This window comes from Podarcis tiliguerta (assembly GCF_965153285.1).
Source record: "Podarcis tiliguerta genome assembly, chromosome: 18".
Lineage (NCBI taxonomy): Eukaryota > Metazoa > Chordata > Lepidosauria > Squamata > Lacertidae > Podarcis > Podarcis tiliguerta.
The window spans coordinates 9,913,415-9,930,885 of NC_139551.1; the positions used below are offsets into that span (position 1 = coordinate 9,913,415).

A 17,471-nucleotide genomic window follows, 5' to 3' on the forward strand; every position below is an offset into this window, starting at 1 on the left:
CTACTCTGAAGAAGACTAACGCTGGATGCAACAACCCTAGAGCCTACTCATCTTAGCGTGTTTTAAAACGCCTTTCAGTTCTTCGTTTCCCAGGGTGGGCTTGCGAGCAAAATTAAAGCAATCAGCGTATCGCAGAAACAAAACAAAGGAGTAAACCTTTGCTAACAAATCCTTACTAGCGAGTGGCTCCTCCTTCTCCTCCTCCTTCCCACCCCAGTTTTCCTCACAGCAAAGCAACTCACCAGTAACTACTGGAGATAGAAAAAGGTGCCTGCCTTCTGGAAGACCTTCACCCCCATTCATTTTACCAGTCTATCACTTCTTGTCTGGGTGTTGTGGCTTATTAGTGCCAGCCTGCAACAGCCATTCTTGGTTTTGACATCAAGGGGAGATTCTTCAGGCCTAGGGAAAGATACTCGCTGCCTGGGATGTCTCTTTGCCAGGACCATCCAGGGAAACACTCAGGGAGTCTGTCCCACTCTAACACCTCCCACTATCTGAAAGTTCCTCCTGATGTTTAGTCGGAATCTCCTTTCTTGTAACTTGAATTCATTGGTTCAGGTCCTACCTTCCAGAGCAGGAGAAAACAAGCTGACTCCATCTCCCATGTGACAGCCCTTTAGATATTTGAAGATGGCTATCATACCTCCTCTCAGTCTCCTCTTCTCCAGGCTCAACGTACCCAGCTCCCTTAACCACTGGTTTCCAGACCCTTGACCATCTCAGTCACCCTCCTCTGCATACATTCCAGCTTGTCAACATCTTTCTTAAGTTGTAGTGCCCAGAACTTAACACAGTATTTTAGGTGCGGTCTGACCAAGGCAGAAGGCACTATTTCTTCCCTTGATAAGGACGCTATACTTCTGTTGATGCAGCCTAGAGTAGCATTCGCTTTTTTTTGCTGCTGCATCACCCTGTTGACTCATGTTAAGCTGGTGGTCCACCAAAATCCCTAGATCCTTTTCACATGTACTTTTCTGAATGCTAAACAGAGCTTGAGATTAGGGTGGGGAATCTTTTCCAGCCCAGGAGGCCACACTCCATCCTGAGAAACTTTCCAGGGCAGTGGGGCAATGATGGGTGGGACCTGAGGCAAAAATTGGGGAGCAGCTCAAGACGCAGCTCTGCATAACAGGCTACATTCCAGCCATGCAGGTAAGTCCCTTGTGCACCTCTCTCAATACAGGCAAGCAAGAGGGAATATCGCAAATCCACTACTACCATTTTACAATTTTTTAAGAGAAGTGAAAAGGTGTGAGGGTTTGAGAGAATAAGGAAAAGAACAAGGAAGAGGAGGAAGAAAACAGAGACACCTACTCCCAGTTTGCAGATAATAAAACTATTGTTAAAATTAATGATGGTTTAGCAAGAGCACATGGCGTGCTGGTGGATACTGTTCGTTCAGAAGTTTGCTAGTGGCTCTTTCCTTTCACACGCAGAGGAGGCAGCAAACCAGTGGCTGGCTTGCCGTCGCACACAAAAAAGCCACAATTGCGGTTTGTTTCTCTGCTAGCAAACCACAATGGTAGGCCAAGAACAAACCTTGGTTTACCATCATGGTTAGTTAGGAGAGAAACAAACTGTTATTATTTATTAGATCCCTTACCTGCCCTTTGTGGTGAAGACTCGGGGCAGATTGCAGCCATGAGTGCAAAAATCGGAACAACTGACAACTGGAATAAAAGGGTGGGCACTTTTTTTCTTTCTTTCTTTCAGGGGAAGGGCGCACACTAGTTCAGTATGCATGAAGCGCTGTATGCAAAGTGGTGTATTGGCTTGCCGTATTAAGTGATGTATCAAACAGCAAATGTCAACGCTCCCTTCACTCTGCCATTAACAAAAGAGCTGAAGTAGAAGCACAGCAGGTAGCAGGTGCTGATCAAGCTGGGGCAACTGGCATCACGGACAGAGCAGGAGGTCCCAGGTTCAGCTCCTGGCAGCATATTCAGGTAGGGCAGGGAGAGAATCCTGCCTGGAATCCTGGAGAGCTAATTGCTGCCAGTCAGTGCATACAGCAGTGAGCCAGGTGGTATATAAGGCAGCTTCCTTTGTTCATTGTGGGGAAGTGTGGGGGGAAGAGACACTCTCGAAAGCAGCGTTTCTCAATGTGGGCGATATCACCCCCGGGGGAGGGCTGGAACGATCCAGGGGGGTGGTAGTCACAGGTGCAATTGGGGGGGTTGAAAAGAAATAAGGAGGCGGTGAAAGCATAAAGAAGAAGAGAAGAAAATTTTGAGAAACCGTTCGTATATGTTTCATCTGTTGTGTTATTGCCAGGTCGGGCGCCGTTGTGGGACGGCGACAATGCCTCCCCAGGATGTGACGATGATGCTGGAGGAAAGGATTCTTTCTGGGCTTGGGTGAACCCTTTTCGGCTCCACCCAGGCCCAGGAAGTGTTAGTGGTTTTTATTTTAATATTATCCTTTGTTATCTCAATTTTCTGTGTGCAACGTGAATGCTACTAGGGTTGATTTAAATTCCGTATTTTTCGCTCTATAAGACGCACCAGACCACAAGACGTACCTAGTTTTTGGAGGAGGAAAACAAGAAAAAAATATTCTGAATCTCAGAAGCCAGAACAGCAAGAGGGATCGCTGCGCAGTGAAAGCAGCAATCCCTCTTGCTGTTCTGGCTTCTGGGTTAGCTGCGCAGCCTGCATTCGCTCCATAAGACGCACACACATTTCCCCTTACTTTTTAGGAGGGAAAAAGTGAGTCTTATGGAGCAAAAAATACGGTAAATACTTTTATAATTTCAAGCTTCAGGGTGTCTTATTTACAACAAAATCTTTCTTTACTATGCTGTAGGGCATAGGCAGAAACACAGATGCATCAAAGAATGCAAATTTCTCACGGCATCTTTCTGTTTGTTCACTTAAAGAAGGCAGCTTTCGGGGGGGTGGGACTGAGTAATTGTTTTCTGAAAGGGGTGGTAGGCCAAATAAGTTTGTGAACCTGTGCTCTAAAGGAACCATTTCACCCTCCTGGTAAGAGCTCCCCCTTCCCCAATTTAAGCAGAATCTTCCACCACCCCAGACTGGCAAGATGGACTCCCCACCACCCTCTCCCACTTCAGAGATGCGCATCACAGAAGCACATCGTTTCAGCATCTCTGGTGGTGCTGCTGCTGCATGGTCCCCTTCATCAACCATCTGCCTCCCACTCTCAGCATTACAGCAGAAATGTCAGAATACTCCCTGCTAACTGCGAAAGGCGCCTCCCCTCCGCCCCCTCAATCAGAGGCTTATTCGCTCTTCACGCTGAAATTGTTTCCAAGGGAGGAGGATCTAAGAGAATAAGAGCTCCGCAAGCTCAGATTAAAAAAAAAAAAAAGGAATAAGGAGGAGGTATCATGGGCCGCCAACACAAGGCTATACACCAAACAATCGTAGGTGTTTATCCATGTGTGCGATTTGGAAGGGGGGGGGGTTGATCACAAGAAAATAAAAAATGGTTTGACATCCAAGCGGGGGCACAGCACAGCCAACAAGCTGTAGAAAAGCAGCGGCTCACAGCCTCTGCTGCAACCAAGGAAGAATGTGAGAGAGCGAACATGACGGTGAACGCTCACAAATATTGTGGTGGTGAGGAAGGGGAGGAATTTAGACAAGAGAGAGGGGGACACACAATAATGTGGGGGGGGGGGCATTTTGCCTCCGCAGAAGCAAAGGGATAGCCAAGGTGCTGGTTCCAAAACAAAATAAATAAATAAAAATTTAAAAAGGAAGGCGCAGAAGAGCAGAAGAAAAGAAAGCACCAACTCCGTCTAATTTCATATACAACCAAACAAAACAGGAGGGAGGCGGGGGGGAGAGAAGTAGCAGCAAAATGGCTGGTGGTGCTGTGCATCAAAGATTGCCATTCATCTCTCCATGAACACCATCATAAAAGCTTGGTGCTGCACCATATACAGCAGGAGGGGTGTCTCTCCAGGTGTGGAACTGCCTTCCCTGGGACACTCAAAAACGTGGCAGAATCATGCCCTTCATGGCTTGCAGCTGCCAGCAGCCAGAGGTGAGGGACGCATCACACCCTACCCACCTGAAAGGTACAGTCTATGCACAGATTCCCGTGCCTGGTGGCCCCTGCACACTATCAATCAAATCCCCCTGGAGCAGAGGATAGGGAGCCTGCATACCTCAACCTCCAGCAGTCCCAGGAGCCAGCCAATGGTCGCTTCCCTATCACTTCCCGGGGACATTAGGGGGGCACCCAGCTCCGATGCAGTTGTTATACGTTATTGGGAGCCAGCGAAATGTCGAGATAGAGAGAAGCATAAGATGCAACAAACTCACTTGGTGGGTTTTAAGTCAGCCCGAGGACCGCATTTCCTTCTGGGTGACCTTCCGGGGGGCGCAAAGCAGTGGCAAGCAGGGCCGGAGGCCAAGGGGGGACGGAGCAATGGATGTAAAAGTTATGCTTGTACAGTAGGCTAGGTTCTACACACACCCTCTCTGTTCTCCATCCGGAGAAGCAAGAGATGTCTTCAGGGGCACATCCCAACCAGGTACAAATGTTCCAGATATGCAGCAGGGCTGTGGGCCCAGCATACGAAATCTGCCACGCACATTTCGCAACTGGCTATTGGCCACTTGCAGCCAAGTGGATGCTATGATGGCACCTGATGTCTCCACCATCTGGAGGTGCGTGCCTGGAGATCCTAGGGTATGAAATGTTTCCACACACCTGTTATATTTTATCTGCACAATCAGAATGAATTTCAGGAACCAAAAAGTTGTATTGAAAAATATGACTTTCGAGCAGTCTGGCCCCAAAATGGCAACCAGGTATTCCGTTTTGGTGACTATAACCCTGGGTTAAGGAGCCATTTGGTGTCTGGCTTATATTATCTGAGTTTCTAACACTGAGTGTTAGAAAGGACCAGATAGAGGCTTGGAAGGACACAACCAGCCCTCAGTCTCAAGGTTTAAAAGCCCACAGTGCTTTAAGTCAAAACTCCCTCTCTCAGCTCCCATAAACCAACATCTTAAATTCTGAGATAACAACAAAAGAAGTTGCTTTATACCATGACAGACTGCATCCACCTAGGCCAGTATTGTCTACTCTGACTGTTAGCCAGGGACACAAGGGGAGGAGAGGACTTCCTTCATCATCATTTACCTGAGAGATCATTTCACTGGAATTGCTAAGGAACAATTGAAGCTGGAGCCACCTGTATGCAAAGGCGTTGTTCCCACAACCGAACTACCGGTTCTCCTGAAAAACACTATTGCGTGGCAATCCCTTTGCCAAGCTGGTGTTCTGGAGACCTTTGGCAGGGGGTGAGGAGATCCGGGAGCCGAAGACACCTGCACGGCACCAGGTTAGCAAAGGATGTTGTACAGAAAAAAGATCATGTCCATGAGAGCCATCTTCAGGTGCCTGAAAGGCTGCTACACAGAAGATGGAGCCAGACTGTTTTCTGCTGCTCCAGAGGGGAGAACTCGAGGCAATGGATTCAAATGACAAGGAGATTCCGACTCAACACTGGGAAGAACTTCCTGACAGCAAGAGCTCTTCAACGACAGAACTGACTGCCTGGGAAGGTGGTGAATTCTCCTTCACTGAAGGTTTTAAAGCAGAAGTTGGATGGCCACCTGTCAGGTCAGGGATTCTCTAATTGTGGTTCCTGGATTGCAGGGGGGTTGGACTAAATGAGTCTTTGGGTCCTTCCCAATTCTACGATTCTACGGTTCTATGAAGTGCCCTGGAATTAGTGCTGAGTTGAAATCTGTTGTGTGTGCAGTGCTTTGTGCACTGCCCTACATGGAAGGCACCTCCCCTTTCCCTCTGATATTTTTTGCACCCTCTTGGCAAAAGTGTACAGAACTGTTCACAAGGCTGTAGCTGTTAAAGAAAATAGAAAGCAACCCTCCCCCTGCACTGCTGAGACAATTGCTGCCAGCCCTAAGGAAACTAAGAACAAGCTCAGCAGAAGGTAAAGTAAAGTCTATGCATAAATATGAAGAAGACCTGCAGAAGGGACATGGAGAAGAGTTAAGAGCCTCGGATAGAAGATCACCAGGTTGATGGGCTACATAGAACTGATAGAAAGGACTGACAGAATCCGAGACCAGGGAGAAGAGACGGTGGAAGATTGGGGAAAAAAATTAAAAATCTATTTAGAGAAATATTGTAAAATTAATGAATGTTAGGAAATGTTGGAATGAAATTACATGACTTTAGTAGAAATATTATAACGAGTTAAGTATAAATTTTAAGGTTTTGATGGTAAGATAAGGTTAAAACAAATTAAGATAACTAAATGATAGAAAGCAGTGAAAGATGGAAAGGATTTGCTGATATAATTAATAACTGGAATACAAAAATGGGAGGTGCGAGGAGGTCGAGGAAATAAGTTAATGAAAGATAAGGATAAATATGGATGTGTTTTTAATTGTTTTCGTGTGTTTTTTGTGTTTTGATGTATTGTGTTGTTGTTGGTTTTTTTGCTCTTTTTAATGTAATTTTTTATTCTTTTTTTCTCCTTTCTCTTCTTTTTTTCTTTTTTGTGCTCTTTTTCTGTAACTTTTAAACTTTTAATAAATATGTTTTTTTTTAAAAAATTGCTGCCAGCCCTCCTAATCTTGCCAGGCAAGAGTCGATAAGAGCTATGGCAGAACATAATAATAATTATAATATAGTATTTTTTAATTTATACCCCGCCCTCTCTAGCCAGGGCCGGGCTCAGGGCGGCTAACACCAAATATAAATTACAATAAAACGTCATGGAAACAACAACAACAACAAATAGTTAACTAAAATACAGCTTAAAATGCAGCCTCATTTTAGTAGTAGCCCATAAATCAAGACCATAAAGGGAGGGAACATCAGATATTCACCCGAGCCAGCTATCCATGCTGGTCCTACATGGGCCAGCAAAAAAGCCAGAGTGAATCTAAACCGAAGGCCCAGCGGAACAGCTCCGTCTTGCAGGCCCTACAGAAAGATGTCAAATTCCCAAAGGCCCTAGTCTCTTGTGACAGAGTGTTCCACCAAGTCGAGGCCAGTTCTGAAAAGGCCCTGGCCCTAGTTGAAACCAATCTAACCTCCTTGAGGCTCGGGACCTCCAAAGTGTTGTTGGAAAGGGGATGCCTAACCCCAAAACTTCCAACCAGAGGTAGTTCTGTATCAATTGGACACAGCCAGGGTTAGCAAGGTAGGGAGCAATAACTTTTCCAAAACAGAGGATTTTCCAGGGCTTTAATTTCCTCATAGAATTTCTACCTTTTTCTAACTTCATGAGTAACAATGGACAGACAGTGCCCACTTCAAAGATGCTATGAGGGAAGCTTGGCGGTTTTGAAGGCCGTAGCTTTCCTTTGCTAAAGACAAGTACAAGACAAGCAAGGGCTTCAGGAAAATCTTCCAATGCAAATTACTCTATGCAAGTTACTTGGATATGAGAAAGTTTACCAAAAAAAGCCACCACATCCCTGGCGAGGAGTGTACCTCAGATGCCTAGACAAAAGGTGTGTAATCTCTTCTTGTGTTCGGAATGAGGCTTCATTTGTCATCAATGGTGCCATCATGTTACAAAATGAATCAAGCCATAGGGGGCCCATTTAGTCCAGAGTCCTGTTCTCACAGCAACCAACCTGGTGCCCAAACAGGAAGCCCTCAAGGTAGACGGGCTCAACAGCAGTGCTCTCCCCACTTGTAAGTCTCAGCCATTGTGGTTAATAGCTATTGATAGCCTTGTCCTCCATGAACATGTCTAATCCTCTTCTAAAGCCACACAACTTGGTGCCCGTTGCAGGAACAAATTCCATAGTTTAGCGATGAAAAAGTTATCACTTCTTCCAGGAGGCAGGGCGGGGGGGGGGAGGCAGATTTTTGCCTGCCCCCAGTCCAATTTTTGAAAACTGAACCTCACATATAATGGCACAGCACTCCTTTCCATAGAATTACAGTTGGAAGAGTCCAGTGTTTCCCAACCTTTGGTCTCCAGCTCTTTTTTGGACTACAATTCCCATCATCCCTGACCTTTGGTCTTGCTAGCTAGGGATGATGGGAGTTGTAGTCCAAAAACAGCTGGAGACCAAAGGTTGGGAAACACTGCTCTAGTCCAATGCCCTGCAATGCAGGAATCTCAACTAAAGCATCCGTGACAGAGGGCCATCCAACCTCTGCTTAAAAACCTCTAACGAAGGAGAACAGGGGAGACTGTTCCACAGTCTAACAACTCTTACTGCCAGAAAGTTTTCCTGATATTTAGTCGGAATCTCCTTTCTTGTACCTTGAAACCATTGGTTTGAATCCTACTCTCCAGAGCAGGAGATTTTGACTTGCTAATTACCACTGTTATTGCTTTTTATTATTAGCACACTGATTGGTTGTTCTCCGCTGACCATCGTTATTTGATACCATTAAAATATTCCCAGAGTGCTAAAGCGTACGTGGTTGCTCCCTTTTAAATGATTGTTATTATTTTTCTTTAAATTAAGGGCAAAGCTAGCAGCACAGCAAAGCTTCTCCCACTAGCCATCTGCTCTGCCTGCAGACATCTCAAACAGGAACAGAACATAAGCAGTCATCAGTGACAAAGACTATTTTGCCTAGATGAACCGTCCCCGACCAGGTGCCCTCCAGATGTTCCTGGCATTTATTTTATTGTGTGTGTGTGTGTGTGTGTGTGTGTGTGTACACAAACACACACATTGGGAAAGGCTACTTTGAAGGGAAAGCAAGCAACATACTTCATCCATGATGTTTCCACAGGTATCAAGACAAAGAAACCAGCCTCCAGAGTGAAAAGCTAGCTGGAAAATATAAGCAGCCTGGGCAGAATATCTGTAAATAAGGGGTCTGCAATAGGAAGCTACTGTCCCAGAAGAACATAGACAGCAGGGTTAGAAATGCAGCTATGTATGCTAATTGGCACCTTAAGCCTAGGTTGCAGTCGCCACAACGGAATGTCTAGGCCAGGGGTCTGCAACCTTTAAGACAAAAAGAGCCACTTGGACCGAAGAAAAAAAACCTGGGAGCCGCAAAACCATTGTGACATTTAAAACAGTGGGGAGTGTTGGGGCACACAATGCGCCTCCTCCCCTCGCTAGGATCCGCCCCTGGAGCCGCGGCTCCGGAGTCATGGGTTGCTGACCCCTGGTCTAGGCACCTTCTTTGTTTTTGGCAAGGAGAATCATTTTTATTGTTGTTATTTTTATTATCTACCGTATTTTTCGCTCTATAAGACGCACCAGACCACAAGAAGCACCTAGTTTTTGGAGGAGGAAAACAAGAAAAAAAATATTCTGAATCTCATAAGCCAGAACAGCAAGAGGGATCACTGCGCAGTGAAAGCAGCAATCCCTCTTGCTGTTCTGGCTTCTGGGATAGCTGCGTAGCCTGCATTCGCTCCATAAGACGCACACACATTTCCCCTTACTTTTTAGGAGAGAAAAAGTGAGTCTTATAGAGCAAAAAATACGGTAGTTCATTTCTCCTGGCACCTGGGAAATTCTTAACACTGAGAGGAAGCTGCCTGATACAGAGTCATCCATCCCACTCAGTGCTGTCTCCACTGACTGGCAGCAGCACATCTCCAGGGTTCCAGGCAGGGAGTCTTCTTCCAGTCCTACCTGAAGATGCTAAAGATCAAAGCAGGTAAGTTGTGCAAAGCAGAGACTCCACTGAGTGGCAGCCTTTCCCCTTCAAGCCCACCAGGCTCCCTTCAACTGCCAAACATAAGAAGAGCCTGCTGGCTCAGACCCCACTGCCCACCTAGTCCAGCCTCCTCTTCTGACAGGGGCCAACCAGGTGACTTTTCTGGGAAACGCACAAGGAGGATCTGAGAATAAGAGGAACTCTCCCCTCCTGCGTTTCCCAGCTGCTGGCATCCAGAAGCATGTAGTTGTTGTTGTTGTTGTTGTTGTTGTATTATTAGTTATACCCCGCCCATCTGGCTGCGTTTCCCCAGTCACTGGGCAGCTACCAACAAAAGATTAAAAATACATTAAAACATCAGTCATTAAAAACTTCCCTAGTTCAGGTGGAAGTCACCATGTGACAAATTTGGACAAATGTTCCTACCCCTCCTCAGAGTGTATCTCTGGCAAAACTAACAGCTGATCAAGACGACTGAACCCCTGGGGCACATTTGGGGGGGGGGGGTGCAGCGTGGAATTCAATGATGGAGCTGACTCTTCAAAAAGTTCTGCTATCAGAGTAACAACAGATCCAAAGTCAACAGAAGGGTTAGGCCACTTCAGTCACCAAACACCTGATACCACCCAGGTCCATCCACAATTTCAGCCAAAGAGCCATTGACAAAAAAATAGAGAAAAAGTAAAATGTAATCTTTGTTCCTTATCTAGGCTTATCTCCGAACCTCTGAAAAGCAAATATTGACACTATCCCAACACCAGGAAGTCAAAAGAGGAAACTTCTTTTTGACAGAATCAACACTATGCTCAATTGTTCCTGGCCTATTATAATTTCATTTTGCCGCTCTCCCTGTCCCCCCCCCCCTCTCTCTCTCTCTCTCTCTCTCACACACACACACACAAGCACCTGCGATTCCTTGCACACGTAAGGGAATGGTAGATGAAAGAGGGGTGATTTCATTTTTTAAACCACCTATGACAGATAATGCCTCAGTAGAAGACCAGGCCGGAGGCACAACCTCCATAATCACACTATAATTTGTAGTTACGTGTTTTTGCCCAAACCGCAAGAGACTAGGCATAGCTGGAAGAGGTGTGCTTTAGAGCCCTTGGCGCCAATTAAGGTGCAGCAGGGACATTATCCATGGGGTATTTGCCACCACAACCCCCCCCCCTCTTGACTCAATGTGCAGGTGGGAGGAATGAGAACAGATTGCTAGGCAGAAGAGACCCCTGTCACACACTGGTTCTGCAAATGCAAAAGAATTTCACCGGGTCTCTTTTGGTACCACATTTGTAGATGCAAGGGAGAGAGAATACTACAGGCACAAGGGTGCATAAAAGATATTCTTTCCATGTACTGGCACACTGAAACGGAACACGCACCACTATACTGTCAGCCCACTGTGAAAACATCACACAATAAACACCCACCCCCTGCAACAGAACATCACACCACAGCTCCTTTTAAAATCTCTTATATCTATCACACCTGCTTTTCTGCAATAGTCTGCCCCAGTGTGAGGGCAGTGAGAAATTCAGAAAGAGCCACCAGCTATTAACTTGTCTGCATCAAGTTTACACCCTTTGGGTGATTTGAACTACAACTCGCATCATCCACAGCTGCACAGCTGATGGGTGCTGCAGTCCCTGAGAGGCCAAAGGCTACTCTGCCGACCCTTACGTAGCAAAAGCCCCTTGAACCCAGACCCTCTGAGACGACATGACATTTCCACAAAGCTTTACAAGGCAGCACCTGTGACAGAGACAGCAGTGTTAAAGGGAGCGTGCTTAGACTGCCGATCCTGCCCAGCAGATGAAAATGAATTTAGAGAGAATATGTTAAATGGGTATTACGCTGCATCAGCCGACTAACACATATTCCCAGGGGACACCCCCGCACACTCAATCAGCAGTGAAGATTGAGCTTCATTGCTACCCTCGCTGTTTCTTTCTCCTGCCCCAAAATGTTATCTCCCAAACTCAGTCATCTCATCCTCAGCGCCTTAATCTGGATTGGCCCCAATTTTTTTTTTTAAAAAGATGTAATGATCACCAGCAGCCCAAACAGAACAAAAGCCTGGCTGCTCACTTGACCCAAATACAGGCCAATGATTGTATGCTTGATATGTGGGGCCGGGGGAATAATCCAAGAGACAAATTCATGCTATGATTGCTATGCTGTGCCTCTACAGTTGCAGGCTCTGAGGAATCCTAATTGCTGAAAACCATTGCGGGGGGGGGGGGGGGCTTTTGTGCTCAGATCTTGTTTGTGGCCTTCCCACCGAGGCATTTGGTTGGCCACTGTGAGAACAGAATACTGGACTAGTTGGGCCACCAGTCTGACCCAGCAGGCTAGTCTCCTGTTCTTAAGAGCCCCTTTTTCTACCCTTAACTGGAAAGATTTGAGACAGCACCCAACCCTGCTGCAGTGTCAGTCTGCTTCGGGGTGACCCCAACTAATACAGGGGGTGCCTAAGTGTTAGATACTGAAAAGCAAGCCTTGCATTCCATCAAGAAACAGACCATATGCATAATCAACTGATGATGATCCCTATGCCAACTAGGGTATTGTCAGGGATGGGGGAACCTGTGGTCCTCTAGATGGCATTTGATTCACGGCCGCCAGTGTGGGAGGCAGAGATATAATCTAACAGGTTGCAGTCACCACAACGGTATGTCTTGGCACCATTCCCCCCCCAATGGTGATTATTATTGGTAGTATTATTATTCATTTCATTTCTATACCACTTTATATTTTAAAAAACAAATCTCAAAGCAGCTTACAACACATTAAAACATAAAATCAAACAACCCAGAATAAAACAAATTCAAGCTTCAAGGATAATCTTTCAGATCCTTCTCTAAGTGGCATTTTGCTTTGCCCAGGCATGAACCTGGCATCCAGAGTTCTTCACTTGGCCAAAACTGGACCTGCACCAGTCGCAAAACGTGCCTGGCACCTGGCTAATTTCTAGCACTGGGGGAAAGTGGTCAGGGTAGACGGACAAAGAAATCTAACACATCTGGAGGAAGGCAAGTTGGTGAAAGGAGCTCCAGGCGGTGAGGTCTCTATTGCTCTCTTGCCATGGTGTGTTTGTGTGTTAACAGTGCCATCAACTTTGCAAGAGCACAGTGGCTAACACACTCTCGTACAACTGACTCTCCTAACCCCAGAGGTAGCTATTAACTTTCCACCGTTTGTAAGAAAATGCCAACAATGCCATATTACTAAGAGAGAACATTATAAAATGAATTGTAAGGTGCCAGGTTGTAGGTGCATCATTAGCCACACCAGACAAACTAAATTCGAATTCCATAGCAAAGAAAGCTCACACTAAACCAGACAATTTAGTGCATTAAAGAATTGTGCGCACCGCACATTTTTAGCAATGCTGAAGTGCTGTGATGAGGAGCCCGTATCGCCCTTCAACTGCTCTACACACAGAGAAAGGCATGAGGATGTGCTGCTCAAATCCTGGCCCCCCCTCCCAACCTGGTCAAATAAAGTGGCATTATTGCAGAAGAAATGTAATGCTTGTGCCCTCCTACTCTTGGATAAAGGCAGCAACTTGATCACAATCCATGTGCACTCATGGGCATTACGATAACCGGTCATAGCGCAAGCACACATATCAGAGAAGGCACCGAGTCCACAAAGCACTCCCACCATAACTCCTCAACCATACACAATATTAACTGCAGCAGACTCACCCCCACCAACAAACAGCATCTATGCTAACAGGAGTCATATGTTATCTCTTCATTGCGACTGAGCATGAAAAATAAAAAAAAAGGTTCGCCTTGGCTTTACTGGACAGCTGCAAGTTCTCAAATTAGTAAATATTATTAATGATTTCCTCTGTTCTGAACACATGCACAAAGACATACTCATGGATTTAGAAACAAACCTTTCGTTTACCAGAGGTATGGCTAACCCGTGGCCCTCCAGATTCCATCGTTTGTGGCTGATGGGAGTCATCGGACTATAACATCTGGGGGGCTACAGGTTAGCCACCCCCCTCGGAACAATTTACATACACATTATTAAGCTTTTCTCCTTTCCCTCACATGCACACAAGGGAACTTTATCAACACCTGATATTCAAATACAATGAGGAGGGGGTTACATAAACTCCCCGCTCTCACAATTCTCCATGTTAAATTAGAAATCAGCACACCCTTTTATTCCACAATCCCCTGCAAATAAAAACACCCCTTAGGTTTCTTTGGGTGGGCTATAAATTTAAATGCAAGAAAAATTATTCATATCCCCATAACAAAACACACAAGCACTGGGAGAATAATTCAGAACCCCTCCCTCACAATTCTCTCCCACACCCTTATAGGGAGAATTGATTCATTTGTTGCTTTCGTATTTTTCACTGTTTTTAATTATCTTATGTGTAAATCACATTGAGCCAATATTTTAGAAAGTGATTAAGAAATACAGAATAGCAGAATAAATAATGATAATAGAAAATGGGTCATTAAATCCTCAACACAGACATGAACTGGAGAGCTCATTAGCAGTTCCCACTCCCCAAAATAATCCCCCATGGTGACCTCCCCACATGCAAATAAATGGAAAGGGCTCCTTAATCTCCCTTAAGAATTTTCATTATACTGTACAGATAACAAGAAGGGAGTAAATTATCCACTCCCACTCACAGCATAATAACAGGAGAATTTAGTTAACCCCATATATGCAGCATTGGTTTGTTTTCATCCCCAATTCATAAACTGGGAGGGGGGTTATTAATGCCTCCCCCTATACATCAGGGCAGGAGAGCATCTTCACAACTTTCCCACATTCCTCATAAGGCAGTAGAAATGAGCAGACCTTCCCTTACCTGTCAAAAAGGAAGGGATGCACCAATAACGGTCTACTTCACGTATTTGGGGGGGGGGTAATTAACCTGCTCTCAATATTCCCCCACAATATATTAATTCCTCAAACCTTCAGAGAAGGGAAAGTTATTCAGGTCCCTCTCCCATCAGATCCCACTTACCTCTACACTATCTTTTTAATGTTTATCTCTCCTATCCCCCAGTTTAAGAGTTCCACTGAACTGGTGGTGTATTCTGTCCCAGACTTTCTACTGGGGTGCAAGGGGGCAAGTGGAATCACCCCACTCTGCTTGCTAGAGTCACCCAACCCATTTCCCCCACAGACAGAAAAAGGAGAGGACATAAAGAACCACCCCCTCTGCAAATAGTTGGAGGGGTCCTTTCCACTCACTCCCCCAGTGTTTTTATTTCTCTTCTGCTCCCTTTCATTTAATAATTCCAAAGCATTGGGGGACAGGATGGTCACTGCCCCCCTTGTTTCCTTCGGGGGAGGTGTCAACCCATTCCTATGGGTGCCCTTCACCTAATTCCCCTCTTTAATTTTTCAGACCCCTCCACTATAATTTGAGAAGGGGGGGTCCTTAACCCTACACACACAACCTTTCTGAGCAGGGAGAAAGAGGGGAGACAGCAGTTCTTCCCCTTTTGTGTATTAATCCCCATTTCCATTCCTGACCCATGGGTTTGAGGAAGGGCGATTCTTGATCCCCCCCTCAACCTGGCACACATTTCTGAATTCAGAAAGTGGGGAGAGGGGGTTCTGTTTGCTGTCCTGCTACATTTAGCTACAACCTTCCCCCCTTCTAATCACACCTGTAAAGTGGGGCAGCAGTCCTTTAGTCCCTTACTGAAGGATGGGAAGGGGATATCACACCCTAAATTCTCTCTCTCTCTCTCTCTCTCTCTCACACACACACACAGACACGTGTCAATATTGTAACCTCAAACCACCAAAAAGGCTTTTAACATCTTTTCTTAGGGGAGAAGGAAAATAGGGTGTCACTCCTCCCAATTTATCCCACCCTCAGAACAGCCCCATTTTCCTTTGTCGTAAAACTGAGGCCACTTAATTCTCTTTCTAAGGAAGTGGAGAAAGAAGGGGGGGACAGGACATCTCGCCGCCCCCCCCCCCTCAACCCCGTTTCCCCAAATAGCTAATTTTCCTTCACATCCGCCCAATAACCCTTCCCCTCACACCCATAAATGGGGTGTGTTTGTGTATGGCCTTTTAAAATCCTGAAAAATGGGGTATGTAACCAGTTCCCTAAATTCAACCCCCCCCCCCCATTTGCCTCAAATGTAAACTACCCTTTTAGGAAGGGGGGAAGGGATAGAGAAAACAGGGATCATGTGTTGACCTCTCAGCAACCCCCCAATAGGATATAATTGAGAGGGCAGTCCTTCAACTCTCCCTTCCGAAAGGGGGGGACAAGGAAGAGGTGCCACTTTGAGGGTATTCTGGGCTTCCTAAGGGGTGTCAACCAGTTAGGGCATCACCATTTCCTCCATAGCCCCCCAAACCCCAGTACTACCATTCCCCCCTCCATCACCCCAGAGGCAGAGGAAGGGGCCATTCTGGGCTCCCCTTCCTAAGGAGATGTCAGCTGGGATGCCAGCCAGCCGACACCCCCCATCCCTCCCTCTTCCCCCCTCTTCTCTCTTTCCTCTATCCTCTTCCTTGCCCCTCAAAGACTCCCCCACACCAATCATTTCACCTCAAACACACCCTTGAGGCATAGCTGTCAACTTTTCCCTTTCCTTGCGAGGAATCCTATTCGCAATAAAGGAATTTTAAGACAGCTATGCCTTGAGGAGAGAGTATTCTGGGCTTCCTAAGAAGGGGGGTATGTCAGCCAAGCGCATCCAACCCCCCCCCAGCCCGTTTCTCACCCCCCTCCCTCGGCCTTCCTCCTCCCACCACTTCTCTCCTCTTCTTCACCCCTCAAAGACACCCAGATGGGCAGCATGCCTGCGTGTGCGTGTATATGTACGTATGTATACTTTTCCTTCATACACGCAGATGGGGTGATGCTGAGCTTCCCTCCTTGGGGGGGGTGTCTTCCTCCTCCTCCTCCCTCCCTCCTCTTCCTCACCCCTCAAAGACCCCCCTCCCAAATGCACATAATATTCCCCTCGCACGCAAACGTATGAAGTGATGCTGAAGCGTCCCTCCCTTCAGTCAGCCAGGCGCCTCCATCCCATTCCTCCCTCTTTCCTTTCTCACCCCCCCACTCCCCCCCCACCGCGCTTAATTCCCCCCTCCCGGACCTGAGGCGAGCGCGGGCTTCCTTCCCTGAGGGGCTTCCCACCGCCTCCATCCCGCGTCCTCCCTCCTGAGGCGGCCGTGAGGGGCTCCCTCCCTGAGGGGGCGTCCGCCCAGCGCCTCCTCCACCCCTCGGGCCCGGGCTCACCCGGTGGGCGCGCGTGAGGCTGAGGTCCTTCATGACCTCCTCGAAGGCCGCCGTCTCCTCGGCCTGCTTCTGGTTGTGCAGCGCGATCTTCTCGCTGAATTTCCGCGGGTTGTTCGACGAGGCCGCCATCTTCCCCCGTCCGCATCCCTCCCGCCGCCGCCGTCGCCGCCGCCCCCTCCCGCTCCGGGCGCCAGTGCGCCTGCGCACCCGCGCGCGCCCTCACTCCCTCTCTCCCTCCTCCCGCCGCGCCGCCAACCAAACAAGCAAAATCGGGGCGAGCGCGCAGGCGCGAGAGTCGGAGAGGTCTGGCAGGAGAGGCGGCGCGGGCGACTGCGCACGCTCCGCCCACAGGCGCCCGACTGCGCAGGCGTAGGAACGGGCAGAATAGGAGGAGGAGGGAGGGGAGGAGGAGGACGGCTTGCGGAGCGCAGTACGCACGCGCGAGCGCGAAGGGGGCTGGACGGAGGGAGGAAAGAACTCGGGGTGCAACAACGCGCAGGCGCAAAATAGAAAGAGAGGGAGGGGGGACAGGAGGCGTGGCCTAAAAGGCGGGGGGCGAGGAAGCCAGAGGGAGATGTTGGTTTTGCGCACGCGCGAGCTTGGA

The 17,471-nt window shown here is 47.4% G+C and overlaps 1 protein-coding gene across 7 annotated transcripts in view; it reads right to left on the minus strand.

The window, feature by feature from the left end:
• Nucleotides 1-17,056, minus strand: part of CRTC1 (CREB regulated transcription coactivator 1) — a 51,508-nt gene extending 34,452 nt beyond the window's left edge. For 3 of the 7 annotated variants that reach the window (XM_083421617.1, XM_083421616.1, XM_083421614.1), the window contains exon 1: nt 16,868-17,056. In XM_083421617.1, the coding sequence (XP_083277743.1) occupies nt 16,868-16,996 (129 nt within the window). In that variant the 5' untranslated portion in view covers nt 16,997-17,056. The remainder of the gene's footprint in view (nt 1-16,867) is intronic. The other 4 variants (XM_083421618.1, XM_083421615.1, XM_083421613.1 and 1 more) reach the window with 2 other exon arrangements.
• Nucleotides 17,057-17,471: the final 415 nt, after the last annotated feature.